At 50.6% G+C, this 16623-nt stretch overlaps 1 protein-coding gene across 3 annotated transcripts in view; it reads left to right on the top strand.

Annotated features, from left to right (window-relative positions):
• LBH (LBH regulator of WNT signaling pathway) overlaps positions 1–16623 on the top strand; it is an 82866-nt gene that overhangs the window by 48685 nt on the left and 17558 nt on the right. For 2 of the 3 annotated variants that reach the window (XM_079940090.1, XM_079940091.1), the window contains one exon: positions 12444–12546. In XM_079940090.1, coding sequence (XP_079796216.1) covers positions 12444–12546 — 103 coding nt within the window. Of the gene's footprint in view, positions 1–9636; positions 9856–12443; positions 12547–16623 lie in introns of those variants that run through there. The other variant, XM_079940092.1, reaches the window with a different exon arrangement.

Here is a 16623-nt window from a genome sequence, read left to right as displayed (position 1 = left end):
GTATGTGCCTGTGTGGACATGTGGAGGTCCCAAGAACAAAAAAAGAGCTGGGTGACTTGCTGGCATTCAATACCAGGGTATTTCTTAATGTTCCTTGTTGAACAAATAGCTTTCATCTGCTCATGTCCCCATGTGCAGAAGGGCAGGCTGTGAAGGCGGGATGCCGTCTGCCTGCCAATTAAGGCTGGTGGAACCTCCCTGGGCTTTGATGGAAATGCAGCAGTTCACACACCGTGTGCTTCTAGCCAAGGCATTGGCAAGTGCAAGACTAGTGCAAATACTCTGAGAAATGTGCTGGGAAGAGGGAGAGATGGGTTATCAACCATTATATTTGGCATCATCCTCTTCTAAGAGAACTGGCTTGGCCTCTCTCAGAAAACAAGAAAGGGTTGCTACCTTTGCTATGTTTTCCTGTTAAGCAACAAAATGAAATAATTGATGTGGGTTTCACTATCCCTTCTTTTTACTGTTCATCTTCAAGCAGATCCAGTAGAGAATAATTTAACACTGTACCTTTCTGCCAAGGAAGCAGAGTGTCTGCCCCGACTGCACCCTTATGTGTGACGAGCTGAGGGCAGGGAATATAAGGTCCATTTTACAGAGGAGCAAACTGAGGCCAGACAAGTAAAGAGACCTGTTCATTCTCTTATTAAGAATGTCAGACAACATCATATATGGTGTGTAATTCATTAGTCTTTATATATTCTTCTTTTTAAGTGAGGAAATTAGTAAGAACTGGGGAACATTAGGGTCCTGGAGGTGGAGGCAATAACAGGAGAATAACCCTGGGGAACATGTGTGGAGGAGACCTCCTCCAGTGAGGAACAGGAAGTGAAGTGGGTCAGGGCTTTCAGTTGGGTTCTCCAACTACCCCTAAATAAAAAAAAGCCTGTGGCTAGGGGTGGGGGCCGCCCGCCCCCAGCCTCCTGAAAGACTGGAATGCTCTAGCTTTTTTCAATAGTAACATCAGGGCATTAAAGAGTGAAGTTAGAAAACAGCCTCAGGAGGGTCTCCTTCCCTATTTCTGGTTTTCCTTTCTTTTTCTTTTTTTTTTTTTAATTTATTTATTTAATTTATTTATTTTTGGCTACACTGGGTCCTGGTTGCTGTGTGCAGGCTTTCTCTAGTTGTGGCGAGTAGAGTCTACTCTTTGTTGCGGTGCGCGGGCTTCTCATTGTGGTGGCTTCTTTTGTTATGGAGCACAGGGTCTAGGTGCGCGGGCTTCAGTAGCTGTGGCACGCGGGCTCAGTAGTTGTGGCTTGCGGGTCTAGAGCGCAGGCTCAGTAGTTGTGGCGCACGGGCTTAGTTGCTCCGCAGCATGTGGGATGTTCCTGAACCAGGGCTCAAACCCGTGTCTCCTGCATTGGCAGGTGGATTGTTAACCATTGCGCCACCAGGGAAGCCCTGATTTTCCTTTCTTAAGAGGATGCCAGGGCTTCCCTGGTGGCGCAGTGGTTGAGAGTCCGCCTGCCGATGCAGGGGACGCGGGTTCGTGCCCCGGTCCGGGAAGATCCCACATGCCGCGGAGCGGCTGGGCCCGTGAGCCGTGGCCGCTGAGCCTGTGCGTCCGGAGCCTGTGCTCTGCAACGGGAGAGGCCACAACAGTGAGAGGCCCGCATACCGCAAAAAAAAAAAAAAAAAAAAGAGGATGCCAGGGTGATGAGGAAGGAGACAGCCAGGTGCTCTCTCAGAAGGCAGGTGGAGATGCAAGGCAAGGGTCCTGCAGTTCAGGCTTTGATGTCAGGGTCGGGGGTGGAGGACGTGGGGGCCAGCTGCCCCACTGTCCTCAGTAGCTGGTGAGCAGTACTGTCCCCGGCTCTGCCCGAGCCCATGTGCCACGCCGTCCACTCGCAAGGCTTAGAAACCCTTCATGGAAGCCTCTGACGCCCCAGGGCCTCATCAAGCATGTGAAAGGGCATTTGGCCTTCCTCGCCATCACGACCTGTCATCAGCTTTGCTCACACTGGTGCAGGACTTCAGTAGTGATGTCAAGGCCACCTCTCCTGGTGCACACGTGGGCTGCTTGGCCTGGCCTGGGCAAGGGTGCTGGGTGCCTGGGGTCCACTTGGAGAAGTATCCTTTGGTCTAAAACTCCGTCCCTTCTTAGTACAAAGGAAGGAAGAAAATGATCTGCCCAGACTTTTTATACCCCTCCCCATTGATCACTGGCGTTAATCTGCTCCAATGCTGTCGTCAGATTCGAGCTGGGGTCAAAGATTCCCATCAGATCCCTCCAGAAGGGCTGTGACCGACTAGGAAAGTCATTTTCTATTGTGCCCATGGTTGCACCCACGAGCCCTTCTGAGGGGTTCACTTCCTTCTCTGTCCTCTCAGGGCATGGTTTCCCCTCAGCCTCCGACCATCAACCATACTCCAGGCTCCGGGACCACAGAGATCTTCCCTCTCACCCACTCAGCCTGCCTGAAATGGCACTATTAGTTGGAGACCCTGGAGGTACTGTGAGCATGTCGTTCTCACAATAGTGTGAATTTGGCAGATCAAGTTCACTTGCTTGGCAGCTGCCTGACATTAGGGCGTTGAAGAGTGGACTTTTCTTTGGAAAAGAAAAAAAGATGGCTTTGGAGTTTGGAAGGCCAATATGTAGGAGGGAGCATGGGTTTCTTGAGATCAGTGGGTGCCTGAGGCGGGTCAGAAAAAAGGTGTGAAACAAGAGGAGATGGAAAGGGGAAGTCTCAGAAGACACGATTCACATAAATTCAATCTGACCTACTTAACACTTCTGCTTAGGCCCCACCCAACTGGAGGAGAAATGCTGATGTTAACTCAAATAATGTAGAGGTGAGGAAAACTGGACTGGTTTGGCTAACAGAAGTTCCAGACATTTTTCCTGCCAGAAATTTGGTGCACAGCCCATGCGGCTGAGCACAAGGCCCTTTCCTAACAAATAAGTATTGCATTTCACATGCAGACTTGGAGCCTAGGGGCCTCCAGTGTCCCCCCACCCCAAGCTCTAGATTCTTTTGCTCACTCCTGGTTCCCAACACACCCTGGCACTTTCTCACCCCTGGGTCTTTGCTTATGCTGTTCTTGTTGCTAGCATCGCCTTTCTCTGGCTTTTACCCATCCTTTGAGGCCAGCTCAGTAGCATCCTTTCCCTTTCGCTTCTCCTGATACCATTCATTTATTCAACAACTATTTCTTGAGTGCCTACTATGTGCCAGGCACCCTTCCAGGTGGTGAAGGTACAGCAGTAAACAAAACAGACTCAATCCTTGCCCTTGTAGAATTTATATTCTGGTAGTCAGCACCCTTCTCCCCAGGACAAGAGTAATCACGACACCCCCCATGCTCACATCTCTATCACAACAGCTGTCAGATGGTCCTAGAGGGGCTGGCATCTCCCAATCTCCCCAGTGACGGACACCATGCCAAGCACCAGAGGCAACCCCTGATTTCTTTATAAAGGGAACTCAGGGATGGGAAATCTGGTAGGAAGGGTAGAGGCTATAGGGCTTTTTTGTTTTTGTTTTGTTTTGTTTTTTGGAGGAGGACAACACATTTCGTTTTATTTCAATCAAATCACAGAGGCTCGGGTTTTTATATGCAAACGGTACTTACATAGCACACGTGCTGTTTTTATTCGGCTTTACAATTATTTAGGGGATCGCTAAAACAATTTAGTGATTCGTCTTAGAGCTGTGTTGGCCCATCAGACCCCCTATTATCACATAGTGTGTGTGTCTATTTGAGATGGTTTTGGGGGTGATGGAGATGGGAGAGAACTAAAGACCTCCTAAAATAATTCCTTGGAACTCCACCATCTGGCATGTAGTAGGTGCTTAATACCGCCTTAATTCTACCTGTTGGTAGAATTGTTGTTGAAAGGTCAGGAAGGTGTAATATGGACCCAGCTATCTGATCCCAAGGCTGGGCACCATGTGGGTGTGAAGTACACGGGGGACTCCAGTGAGCTGGTGTTAGCTTGGGTTACAGAGTTGGCAGAGGCCTTCAGAAGGAGCTGCTCAGCGTGCATAATTCACTGCTTGTTCCTCCAAGGAGGAACAGTGGGTGTGAAATCAAGAGGGACACAGCTGGCCCTGGAGGAAGCTAGCTGACATCCTGTATATTTGAAAAGAAAACTGAAAGTGCTTTTCTTCACAAGAAACTATTGTAAGTGTTTTTCTCTTTTTTCCTAACCCCCCAGGAGCCATGGAGTTTCTCTGGTCCAGAGGTGTGGGTGAAATGGCGGGGGATAGGGTGGTATGAAGGGAATTTGGATTGTTCTGTGGTCTGTGCTCTTTGTCTAATTCGAGGAAGGTATCAGCCTGCTGGAGTCCACCCCGAGGAGCCCTCTGCTATATGATCTGTGTCCTGGTGATAGTAACCTCTTTTCTGGCTGTTAAAGTACATTCCTGTGTAGATGTGGAAAGAGAGAAAGCACGCTAGGGCCAGAGCCAGGACAGGAATGTGAGTATTTCCTTAATTGGACACGAGAGCCTTGAACTGGTTCCAGTTTTAGTGTTTTCTTTTAAGAGCCTGGACCCTAAAGATTCCATAGAGTTTTCTTTCTCTGAAAAAATCCCTTTGGTTCAAAGCCCCCTTGATAGAAATAAAGAATAAGCCAGGGCTGAAATCTCTTTGATATTTGGGAAGGCAAGAGTTCATGGGCTGCCAGATCCCAGGCTTCTTTTGGGGGTGAGAACGTTCTGGGCAGAACGGTGGAGGCTCCTCGTGAGATGCACAGGGCAAGAGCATCCACGGGCTTCATACTGGGCTGCAGGGCTCTGATGATAGGATGCAGAGCACTTCGCCCTTGAGCATTTATTAAAGCAACTTCTCTCAGCCTTATTAGTGCCCTGAGAGCTAAAAAGAGACGCTATTGCCTGCCTTATTGCTTTAGGAGTCTGAGACAGAGAGTTTACACAACTTGCTGAGGACTTAGAGCAAAGTCAGTGGAAGGCTAGAGGATTCTGTCTGGTGGGTTTGGGTTGCTCTGTGTCATGGACTGCTAATTCCTTAACGGCCGAGGTGGGAGAGCGTGCCCACACTCTCAGGCCCGCTCATTCATCGTGTGCCCAGAACCCAGCTGAACGCTTGCTGGGAGGCACCGAAAACTCCATGGGGTGTGAGGGGAGCTGCTAGGACTCTGGCACCACAGCAGTGCCCACCAGGCAGAGCTTCACTGCTTGCCTCTGATGTCTGCCCCACAAAAGCTGGAAACTTCAGTCAAGGGGCTCCAGGGGAAAATGGGGCAGTCTGTGGTTGAAATAAGTGAAAAACTGAAGCAGATGCAATCATGTCTGCCGAACCCCTTCTTTCCTCCCCCTCCACATCTTAAAAACAAGCCGTGCATCTGCTCAGTGCTTTCCAACTTACCAAGTGTTTTCATAACATTATCTCATTTCATCCTCACATCAACCCACACACATTCTTGCCTTTCAGATTTCTTATATACTCAAATGAATTTCACTGAAAAATTGGCTAGAAACTCCCTTTCTCCCACTCACTTTTTTTTTTTTTTTTTTTAACCCCAAGCCTTTGACTGATAGTTTGAGAAATTCCTAGATTCCCAGGGTGGGAAATTTTATTCTGCCAGCCCTACTACCCCACTGGATGGTCACAAAGTAGTCCTGATCTTTGCTATTGGAATCAACACCTGTGTATTCAGTTTATAGATTAGCTGTTAAAACAAACAAAGCCACAGAGGGGAGGATAAATGTCGCATTGTGGGGAAAATATAGGCTTTAGAACCAACAAGCCCCAGAGTCAAATTTTAGTTGAGCCATTTGAGAGTCACGTTACTTAACCTCTCAGAACCTCTTTTTTCAGCTCTAAAATGGGGCAATAGTGCCTCTGTCTTAAAGTTGTTTGTGAGGCATAAGTGTTCTAACAGATGGGAATGTATCTCAGCAAACTTACCTTGTGAAGTCCCTTCTAGCTAACCCAAGAACCAGCTGCACCACTACTAGGCAAATTGCGGGCAATACTGCCTTTTTGCAAAGGCAGAAGGGACATAAAGTGTGGGAATATGTTGCTAAATGAATGTGGATGGAGACTTTTTTACTCAATGAGTAATTAGAGACGTGTCCTGCATACATGGCATAGTGGTGTCTGAGATATAAAGCTCAGTACCTTTATTCTTTTTTTTAACTCTTATTTTAGGTGAGAGTGAGAAGGAGCTGGGAAACTGGATTTATGTAATGTTGGAAAGCATTACAACTTGGATTTTTCAAGTTGTAAAGTTCTCATTACACTTGGATTTTTATCGAAGCAGAATTGCAATTCAACTTTCTAGTTCCTGGGGACAAAGGTAGGAGAAGGGACTACGGAAACGTATTTAGTTCCCTGGTCTGCACATAGTAAATGCTCAATAAATGGTGGTGGTGGACTCAGGGGGTTTCAAGAGACCGGGTCGTGTGTTTGACTTCTGTTGCTGACTTCCTGGCAAGTGCAATGCAAGGCGTGGGGTTGTCGTGGAAAGAACATTTGACCAGCAGTTTGAAGGCCTGCGTTCAGGTTCCATCAATACCCCTTAATAGCCTGGCGACCTTGGACATGCCACTTAATCTTCGATGTCTTCTCACCTGTAAAATGAGGAGACTGGACTCGGTGATTTGGAAAGTCTCTTTCAGCTCTAAGTTTCTGCAGCTCAGTGCAACTTCATTCGTTTGTGTTTCTGTTTCTTCATTTATTCAAAGAAAGCAGAGATAGAAACCTATCTCATGGGGTATCGGGAAGAAATGGTCAGTCTGCAGGTTAAAATAACCTGTGTCTTTAGAGAGATGAAGGAAACACAGTGCCCCACAGCGATGTAGTAGAGTGGCGGTATGATCCTTGGAAACCCCCTTCATTTATTTCAGCTTCTGTTGGCATATTTGTAAAGTTGTGCTATGGTAATCTTTCTACATTCTTTTGAAAGTTGAGATCATGGAAATGTTTTGAAAACCTGCCAGGTGCTATAGAGAGTATTCGGATTGAGAAATGTTATATTTGTTATAGTTGTATAAAAGTTTAGCCCTATGCTTCCCATGTTTTCAAATGAATGAATGTGTCATGGGGACCCAGAGGGGAAACAGAAACTATAGATTTGGGGTCCCAACTCAAGGCTTACTTTCAACTGCATCCTACTGACGGAGGTGAAATTTAGCTAAAATTGGCATTAATACAAATTTTCCCCAAGAGGAGCATAAGATAATTACCTCAGTGTTCTCCAACGTAGGAAATTTTTCCAGAGGCCCGATAGGCCAGATATCTGCTGATGGAGGCCTTACTTCCCATCCTCTTCTCAAAAATGAGGCCATTTTGACACTAAGGGGTGTGTGTGTGTGGGTAGCTTTCTGAGTTTTGAAAGTTTCACAAAGCAATAATCACAAAGATGTAATGCACGGCTGTTGGTGTAAAAGTGGTGAGACAGTCTTTCATGCCAGGCCTTGCCACGGGTTGCTACTGGGGAGAGATGGCAGAAGGCATCAGTTCTGCTCACCCAGGCTCTAGCTCAGGCACTCTCCTCTAAGTGCCCCAGAAAGTCCAGCCTGGAAACCAGTTCTCCAAGCACTGGCTTCTCCTTTGGTGGAGTAGATGACATGTCACACCCACCCTTTGAGAAGCTTCCCCACCCTACACCCAAGGCACAAACAGAGTCCCCTGGCGGCAGTAACCTCACACCTGGAATCCCCACCCCACCATGGCACCTGTCCACAGAAGCATCATCGCCCTCCATCAGGACAGTACCTCCAGAGGAGCAGAATGGAGGTGGTACTTAGAAGCACAAATCAATTTCTGATTTATCTTGTGGGGAGGGAGTGGAGATGGGGGTGACGAGAAGCTCCTGAATTTCTCTGGTTGGAGGGAGCAACTAGGGGGCTGATCTTTTTTATTTTATTTTATTTTATTTTTTGGCTGCGTTGGGTCTTTGTTGCTGCACTCAGGCTTTTTCTAGCTGTGGCGAGCGGGGGGCTACTCTTCGTTGTGGTGCGCGGGCTTCTCATTGCGGTAGCTTCTCTTGTTGCGGAGCACGGGCTCTAGAACTCAGGCTCAGCAGTTGTGGCACACAGGCTTAGCTGCTCCGCGGCATGTGGGATCTTCCCGGATCAGGGCTCGAACCGGTGTCCCCTGCATTGGCAGGTGGATTCTTAACCACTGCGCCACCGGGGAAGTCCCTAGGGGGCTGATCTTGAAGCTGCATTTTCATTGGAAGTTCACTGTTTTTATTCAGGTTGTATATATGAATGACTAAAAATAGCAAAGTTAGTTTTAATTTAATTATTCTTGTCAATTCTTAGCGATTATTTTTATTTGGGTTGGCTTGAGAGGGCTGATCAAATTATGAGTGCCTCCTCATGGCCCTGCCACTGTTAAACCCTCACCATTAATCCTATCCTCCTTTACCTGAGATAAACCTGATGTTTCTACTTTTAAGCGCATATATATGGATTCAATACATTCACTATCTTTCAAAGAGCTGACTTCAGTGCACACTTCATTTTGCCTAGTTTTGGATACCGTCCTCCCCCTGTCACCCCTCCTCCCCCCTCCACACACACATAGACTTCCTCTGTCCCCAGTACACACTTAAGTCAGGGTTATAAAGCCATTTTACAGGAGTCTCTGTGGCAGAGGTGTGAAGCAACGCACTCCAGCCACAGAGGGGCAGACTCCCATCCCTGCTCTGGGGGCTGCGCAGCCTGACCGCACGGAGGGACTCCCGGCGTTGCAATTCCCGGGCAGTGTGGGAGGGGTTCGGCTGAAGCTCTTTGTTTCTTCTTCTTGGAGGAGATCTGGGAGCCAAGGCTGGTGGGATGTGCTTGTGCGGCGTCCTCCAGCACCCCCGTTCCCCCGCCACGGCTCGGGTGTGTATGTGTCCAATGGAAAAACCCTACGACGACACCACATCCTTTCGCGCACCCTCCACGGCGCTCAGGGCTGCAGACCAGTCCCTTGCAAGCTAATGTGACCCCCGCGGGCACTCGGTCCCACAGCTCCGCGTCCCCTCCCACCTTCCCACTGCCTCTTTTTTAGCTGTGCTCTCATTTGCACGCATCTTCCCAGGGATAGAAGAGACGCGTCTCGGGCGCAGCAATCCAGGTGCCACGGGCGAGGATGTCAGGGGAAGGCCTAGTTTGGGGGATGTACGCTGAAGAGGGATCCCGAGGTGTGGGCCGGGGACGGCGAGTGGGTACAAAAGAGGGCACTGGTTGAGGGATGGCGCCCGCCCCCGCGCCGAGCGGTCACGTCCGGAGCGGGCCCCGGCGCCCTCCTCACACCACGGTCCTCTGCCCCCAAGTACCCCCCCACCCGGCCCCAGAGGTGTGTGCAGGGAGAGGGGCGCGGGGCGCCAACGCCCGCGGGATTGTAGGTCTGAAGTAGCGTTGACATTGAACTCCGGTCCCCTTGCGTGCGTGTGTGCGCGCGCGCGTGGCCACGCGCGTGTTTGAGTGTGTGAGTCGTGGGGTGGGGGCCGGGCTAGAAGCTGCAGCAAACCACTGCCCTCGGGGAGCAGAGCCGAGCGCGCCCCCGAGCCGCCGCCAGCGGGAGCTGCGAGCGCCGAAGCCATTCATGATTTTGGTGACGTTATTCCAGGAGTGGGCGAGGGGGGGCGGGGCCTCCCGGAGCCGAGCCCCGCCCCCGCCCCTATAAATACGGCTTCCTGGGCTCTTTGTGGGGCCGCGAGCTCGGTGGAGAGCCGAGAGCTCCGTCTGCTTTGCCGACGCTGCTGGCAGTGGGGCTGTCTCCGGGAGGCGGACCGGCGAACGCCCAGTGCCCACACTCGGCAGCCTGCCGCGCCTGTCTGCGCCCGTGACATCCTTACCCGAGACGCAGTGACCGTGTTTAAATCACAAGGGCGTGGGTCAGGCTCCCCTAGGACTTCATGTCTGTATATTTCCCCATTCACTGGTGAGTATCCTGCGCCCTCGGCGGGCATCCGTCTCGCGGCCGTGGCTGCGGGGCCCAGGCGCCTGCTCGTGCCTGCTCTGTGCGAGGGCAGTGGGTGGCGCGGGCGCCGGGCACTAACCCGCCGCCCAAGCCGGAGCAGGAGTCAACGTCAAGGTTGCAAAGGTGGGGGTGGGGAGGTGGCGCTGAGAGCATCCAGACAAAGGAAGTGAACTCGAAGCTCTCACTTAAGTTACGGCTGGGAGGGTGTGCGTACGGCCGTAGTGGGGTCGGGGGAGAACCAGGGGTCACGGCTGAACCCGGCTAATAAAAGCCCCTTCGCGGAGGGCTGCGGGAGGCGCGCGCCCTGCCTGGCGTAGGGGGCTCCTGCTCTCCCCGGGCCCCTCCCCTTTTCCTTTTTGTTTGCATGCAAGTCTTGGCGTCGAGGCCGGCGGCAGCGGGGCTGAGCTGGTGCAGCGGCGGCTTTTGCAGAGCTCCGAGGGGTGAGGGAAAACGCTCTCCCCACACGTAACCCGACTGAAGCCACAGGCAGCAGCACAGTTCCTCGCTGCACCCTCTCGATCCCTTTTCTCTCCATAGACCCTAAACCCGACGCGCCTTGATGGGGGCCCGGGTTGGGGAGGAGCCGCCCTCACCGGGCCCGCCGGGAAGGAGCCCGGGCCGGGTGGGGGGAGGCGGAGGTTGCACCCGACCGGGTATCGGGGCTGGGAGAGATGCGCCCCGGGCGCCCGCCTCGTTGAAGACCGAGGCCCACGGCCGCTGGGACTTGCGCACCGTCTGCTGCTTCCTTCCTGCTCTGGGGAAGAGGAAGAGCTGTCGGGGGGCGAGCGCTGGCGGCCTGGAGCTCGCTTCCAGGTGCGGGCGTGGAGAGCCCGGCCCCGCAGGCTCCGTGTCCGCGCAGTCCTGCTCAGCTCAGATACCGGAAAGTTCATGCTTCTTGCTTCAACTTTTCGGCCCCGCGCCACAGCCGGGAGCGAGGAGCGAACGCCCGGACACCAGGCTAAGAGCCTGGCGAGAGCCCGGTGGGCGCTCTTCTGGCCCGTTACGTTGGGGGTGGGCAGTAGCCTCTCCGTAACCCAGGGGGAAACTGACTTTGGAGTCCTAGCTCCTGACCCTAAACTTGCCCGGAAGCCTAGCATCTTCTTTTAGTCTCCCCTCCCCCAATCCAGCCCGTCTCTGTTTAGAGAGGAGACTGAACTCTCAAAACAAAGTAAAAATTTCCTCACCCCGGAGGCTTGCGTACCTCTCTCCTCTGAGCTCTCCTTCCCTCCCACCTCCAGGTACCATACGGGTGAAACTTGGAAGGCAGTGGAGGCTGTGTGCCCCTGGCCACTCAAAACTTGCCAAAATGGTGTTCAGACTCATCAGGGTTATTGTCCCCTGAGAGATTAAGGTTTGGTATTATTTTACAGTTGATTGGCATTTCATAGTTTGCAATGCTTTCCCCCCCAGAGATTAGTCCTTTACCATAGCTGTGAGATATGCATTATTAGCATCATGGTAACAGACTAACAGCGCATCTGCAGCTCAGAGAGGTTATACGACCTGTTCAAGATCACACAGCACTTGAGTGGCATAGCTTGGACCAGAACCTATTGCTTCTGTTTCCAACTCCTGTGCCATTTCTACTCTATGTAGTAGCTGTAAAATGAAGAAGAGTTTGGTACCCCTGTTTCCTTAGATACAGTCTTTCTAAGGCTTACCCTACATTTTTTTTTTTTTTTTAACCATGTGTAAAGGCATGATGGTGAAAATATTGCCTGTTGGGTAGGGAGTACACTGACTTTGGTATGTGCTATTTGGCATTACACATTCGGGACCCTGTACGTGCCCATGGCTTGTGTGAGGATAATGGAACATTTGTATCCTGCTTACAGAGTACAAAGCACTTTCACATGTCAGCCATTGGTGGGCCAGCTTGGCCCCTCTGGAAATTTCCTTTGCAGTCAGAGTCCGGGCATCCTTAAGGCTTTTAATCCAGGGGATGTTTTTCAAGCTGTGAGCTTGCAGCTGCTGTGGCTGGGGCTAGAGAAGGAGGTTGGATGGCAGATGTGAAGCTTTCAGAAAGCTGACCCTTTGGGGCTTTAAGTGGGACATTTTGCAAAAAGGAACACCAGAGACACAGAGAGAAATTTAGGAAGGCAGCATTATCGAACTTGGTTTCTCTGAGGTTGACCTGTTATCATTATGTAATGATAATATTCAGTTCCCCTAGAGACGGGTTGAATTGGTTTTAATATAGATAGACGGCCTCAGCTACTTACTGTTTTTATTTTTTTTCTAGTTCTGTCACTTAAAAGAAAATCCAGAGTCGCTCTGTGCCAGTAGGGACTAGTACAGGAGAGGAGGGAAGAGGAGGTTTGCCAGAGCGGTTTTCAGACAATGAGCTTTGTTGGTGGAGGTTGAGAGCCCTGATGCTCTAGGCTTGTAAGGTGCTTCCTCGGGGCATGAGCTCGTTTTTCAGCGAGTTCTGTTTTGAACACCTCTCATCCTGCTTCCAGGCAGTCCTCTAATTTAACAGCAGAAGGCACTGAGAGTAGGCATGTGAAAGTGCGTGTGTTTGTTGACTTTTGCTCTGGGTTTCTTGGCAGCCCTGACTATCTGAGATCAGCCGAGATGACTGAGGTGATGATGAACACCCCATCCATGGAGGAAATAGGCCTCAGCCCCCGAAAGGATGGCCTTTCCTATCAGGTAAGTTCAGTACTGGTTTCCTTCTGGTTCCTTAGAGCCTAGTGTCTTTTGCTGGGGCTGGAGGCAGACTTGGTTCTGTATCCCAGTGCTGTTTGTAAGAGCTATGCACCCTTGAGAAAGTCCCCTAATGCCAGTAAGCCTCGGTTTCTTAATCTGTAAAATGGGGCAACAAGAGTCCTTACTTCACAGAATTGTGGTGAAGATTCAACATGATGAGATGACATGGATAAGGCATTCACAGTACCTGGGAGGCAGTAAGCGTTCAGGAAGCATGAGCTGATGTTATTAATTAGTCATCCTGGCTGCTGTGGACTCTCCCCTTCATGGTGGCAAAGGGGGAAGTGATAATGTGCAGTCAGTTCAGATCAGAACTTCCCTCCCCACCCAAGCCTTGGGCAGTAGCAACACTGCTGTGAGGGGCAGCTTATGGGGAAGGGTAGTCTGGTGGAGGCATTGCTGTGTCAAATGCTGCTTTCTTCCTCTGGTTGATGGTTGACCAACTGATTCCAACAGGGTTAATGTTCAAACTACTTAGAATTGAAGAGACCTTTCCCAGAAGGGTAGCTGTCTCAGGGATGTTATTGCCAGGATCCAGCATAGAGATTATGCTGTGTGGTGGATCCAGAATATATAAGGACCAAAAAAGTGGTCTAAGTAACACCTTCAGATTCTCAGCCCATTCAGATTCTGGCCTGCCGTTCACTTTCCACTGCCCACAGCCCACTGCAGAGACCTCCAGATAGCGCCGAAGCAGTGAACTGTTTTCAGATTTCCAAGAAGAGTGCCTACGTTATTACCTTCAGGGGAGGAAAGAGTCTGTTCTTAAGGGAAGATCTCGGAGCTAGGGAAATTGTGTAGGATGGCTGTCCGGGGAAGATGAATGAAGTGTGATGGGCTCATTCAGCAGATATTAACTGAATGTGGCTATGGGCCATGCACTTTACAAATGTTACTCATTCACTGTTGACCGTGGGCACTGAGATGGGAATTTTTGTTCTGTTTCACAGATGAGGAAACAGGCTCAGACTGAGTGGATGACTTGAGTCTCGAACTCCAAAACCTTGCTCTTCTGATGTATCATGTGTCTGTGCCTTGAGGTTGGCTCTTGGCTAGAATCTAGACTTGTTCTGCCTTAGAACCATTCCAGGGGCATTTGTTTTGTGAAGGAAGAGAAAATAGAAAGCTGGGTGGGTGTGATGGAGGGAGGGTGATCAAAGAGAGCTGAGATGAAAGCTAAGGTTGGGTAAGGTAATTTGGCAGGTGACAGCAAGAGTCACCTCAGACACACTTGGGAGGTTAGAGAAGGCCCCTTTGTTGTGTGTCAAAATGGCCAAGCCCCTTTTGCTGGCTGGAAATAAGTATTCAGGTAGGCTGCGGGGATTCAGAGGGAGGGGGAAAATACCCTTTCCTGGTTGGTTTTGTACCTTCCACCCTCAGAGCGGGTCTGAGAGAGACAATTGAAAGCCCCACAGCCTGTGGGAGGGTAGAAGTTTCCTGACCTACCAGCTGGGGTGTTTTTGGATACCAGTTTCCAAGCCACTGAATCAGACTGAATCTCTTTGTGGTTACAGGTGAGGTGTTTTTTGTTTTTTTTGTTTTTTCAGTTCTGGGTTTTAGATTTCCATCACAAAACCTTTCCAAACACAGTCATCAGTATGTCTGTGTGTGCTTTTTGATATTCTCCTTTTGAACATGTTCCAGGATAAAGGACCAGGTCCTACAGGGCAGTTTTCTTGACCTTCAGCCCATTCCGCTGGATCTGAGGGTAGGAACAGGTCATGACCCAAGAAGGGGCTGCAGTGCTGGGTGAGGACAGCTGAATTGGGGCTGCCACGGCAGGAGGAAAATAAAATCGCCTCTGGGTTCCTAAGATAACTCGATGCTGCCTAAGAAAAGGGCCCGCAAATCTTCCTTTGTGGTGCTAGACTTAGGGCCCAGTTTTCACAGCCTCTCAGGAAATCTGCCCTGCTACCTGAGTGGGGACTACTGCACAGTTCCAAAATATCTTACCTAGAACTTCAAAGCACTCTGTCACAAGATTTCAGAAAGGTCTTCTGGTTGCCTGGTGAAAAGAAAGGGGAGAGGTGGTTATCGTCAAGCAAGCAGTATTTATTGGACTCTTGCTGTACGTAACATGCTATGCTGGGCATTGTAGGAAGGGTCCAGGGCTCACGTGGGAAACTAGCATGTACATAACTGGAACACAGGCCATCTGGTGGAGCAATATGAAGGCTACGGTCAGTCCAGGGATGTGTGGCAATCTAAAGGCTTGGGAGAAGGAGGTCAGACTGGGCTGGGCCTTGAAAGAGGCTTTGAGAGGACACTTCCACCTCTAATTTTGTTGCACCTTCAGATACCCCTTGGCTTGCCCCTGTTTCAGCCAGGCGCAGCGCTGTGCAGCGAACTGATCTGCCAATTGTCATGAGACCGGTATTTTCTGGGCCCGCTCAAAGCCAGTGCCATCCAATTAAACACATTCCCACCAGAGCTGTGGGGATTGGCTGGGGCTGCACTTGGCTGGAGCCTGTCCATTGTACATGCTCAGGCTAGGCTTGGCTCTGGGGGCAGGAGATCTTTGAACTCTGTTCTTGGCATTCCTCCTGAGGGTAATAATAGTACATGGCTTTTACTGCGACCTGCTTTTCCAAGGAACTAAAAGTGGGAAGGAGACATCAATCCCAACTTGGCAGTTGAAATAGAATCTCAGACTTGTGGTTTGACCTTGAAACAAGGTCATAAAATAAATAGGCACACTGGAATTTGTCAGTTGTTCCCCCACCTTCCAGGTCTACCCAGAAGGAAGCTTTCCTGATTTCTCTGCCCCAGATGTGATCTCCTTCTTCTCCAGCACCTGTGGCATTTGTGCTTAAACGATGCTGCCGTGGTCCTGCCTGACCTTCTCCCTGCCCGTGTGTCCGAGGGCAGGGGATGACTTATTCCCTCTTTGTGCCCATCAGCCATCAGCCCTCCTGCAGCCCTCCCCAACCCAAGGTGCCTGCTGGCCCTGGGCCTTCACAGAGCAGGTGCTAAATGGATGGTGGTGCTTTCAGTTAAATTGAGTCTCTTGGTTCTGAAGCTGCCCACGTTCACTTCTGCCTTAGAATTTTTAAAGGGCCTCCTCAGGGTCAGATAGATGTCTTTTTATCCCCTGAAAGATTCGGGTAAGCCCGTCTCTTGTGCTTAGGGAGTTAGCATGTATAAAAAATCCACAGAGCCGGTGCCTTGTTTTGTCTTTAACATTTATTTGGAGAGTCAATTCAGTATGTGCAATGCACGTCAGCTCTCTCACTTGGCATGAATTATGACACCCCGTGGGGTGGGTGAGTGAATGGTTACTAGAAAGTAGAGGACATGTTGGGTGGGATGGGAGTGGCGGCCAGCTCACAGGGCTGAGTGGGAGGGTCTCCATGTGGACATTTCTGCCCCTGCTGGCTGCAGCTCGCTTCCCACACTGCATCTGTCAGCCTCCTGTTCTCTGGCCCCTGGGACGGGAACGTCTGCGCCTAATGCCTTCTTCCTTTCCCTAATTCAGGGGAGCAGGTCAGTGGCTGCCTTGCAGGCTCCCGCATCCCAGCTCTAGGGACTCTAAGAATGTGGCAATTCAGAATGCCTCTCTGACTGGGTCTCCTTCCGTGCTGGGCCTGAGTTGGCCTGGAGAAGGGACCTGGGCATTTGCCTGTGGACACTGATGCTGCCACCACAAGGGCTGTGCTGCCTAGCTTCCCCCAGCACAGTTTGCTGAGGCTTTTGCAGTTCTATCCCTCTTGCTAAGTTCTAGACAGAGATATGGCTCCCCAGTTTTCACTTAAGACTCTCCCATCTAAAGCAACTGGACCAAGATCTGATAACTTTTATCCTTCCCAAGGCCCTTTAAATTCCTCTCTGATCAGCATACATGTCCCTCCCTGGTCACCTTTTGTATTCCTCTTGCTGTTCTTGGTCTCATACTCCTACCATTTAACGGCCACCCACCAGTCAGATGAGGGGAGCCAGGGAGGATGCGCTGTAAGCCAGAGGCGCTAATTCTACATGTACCACAGTGCCCCGTGTTCTGGGCCTTCCTTAAGAGCTTCCCCT

Source organism: Stenella coeruleoalba, assembly GCF_951394435.1.
Source record: "Stenella coeruleoalba genome assembly, chromosome: 13".
Lineage (NCBI taxonomy): Eukaryota > Metazoa > Chordata > Mammalia > Artiodactyla > Delphinidae > Stenella > Stenella coeruleoalba.
This window is presented reverse-complemented; position numbering and strand designations above follow the sequence as displayed.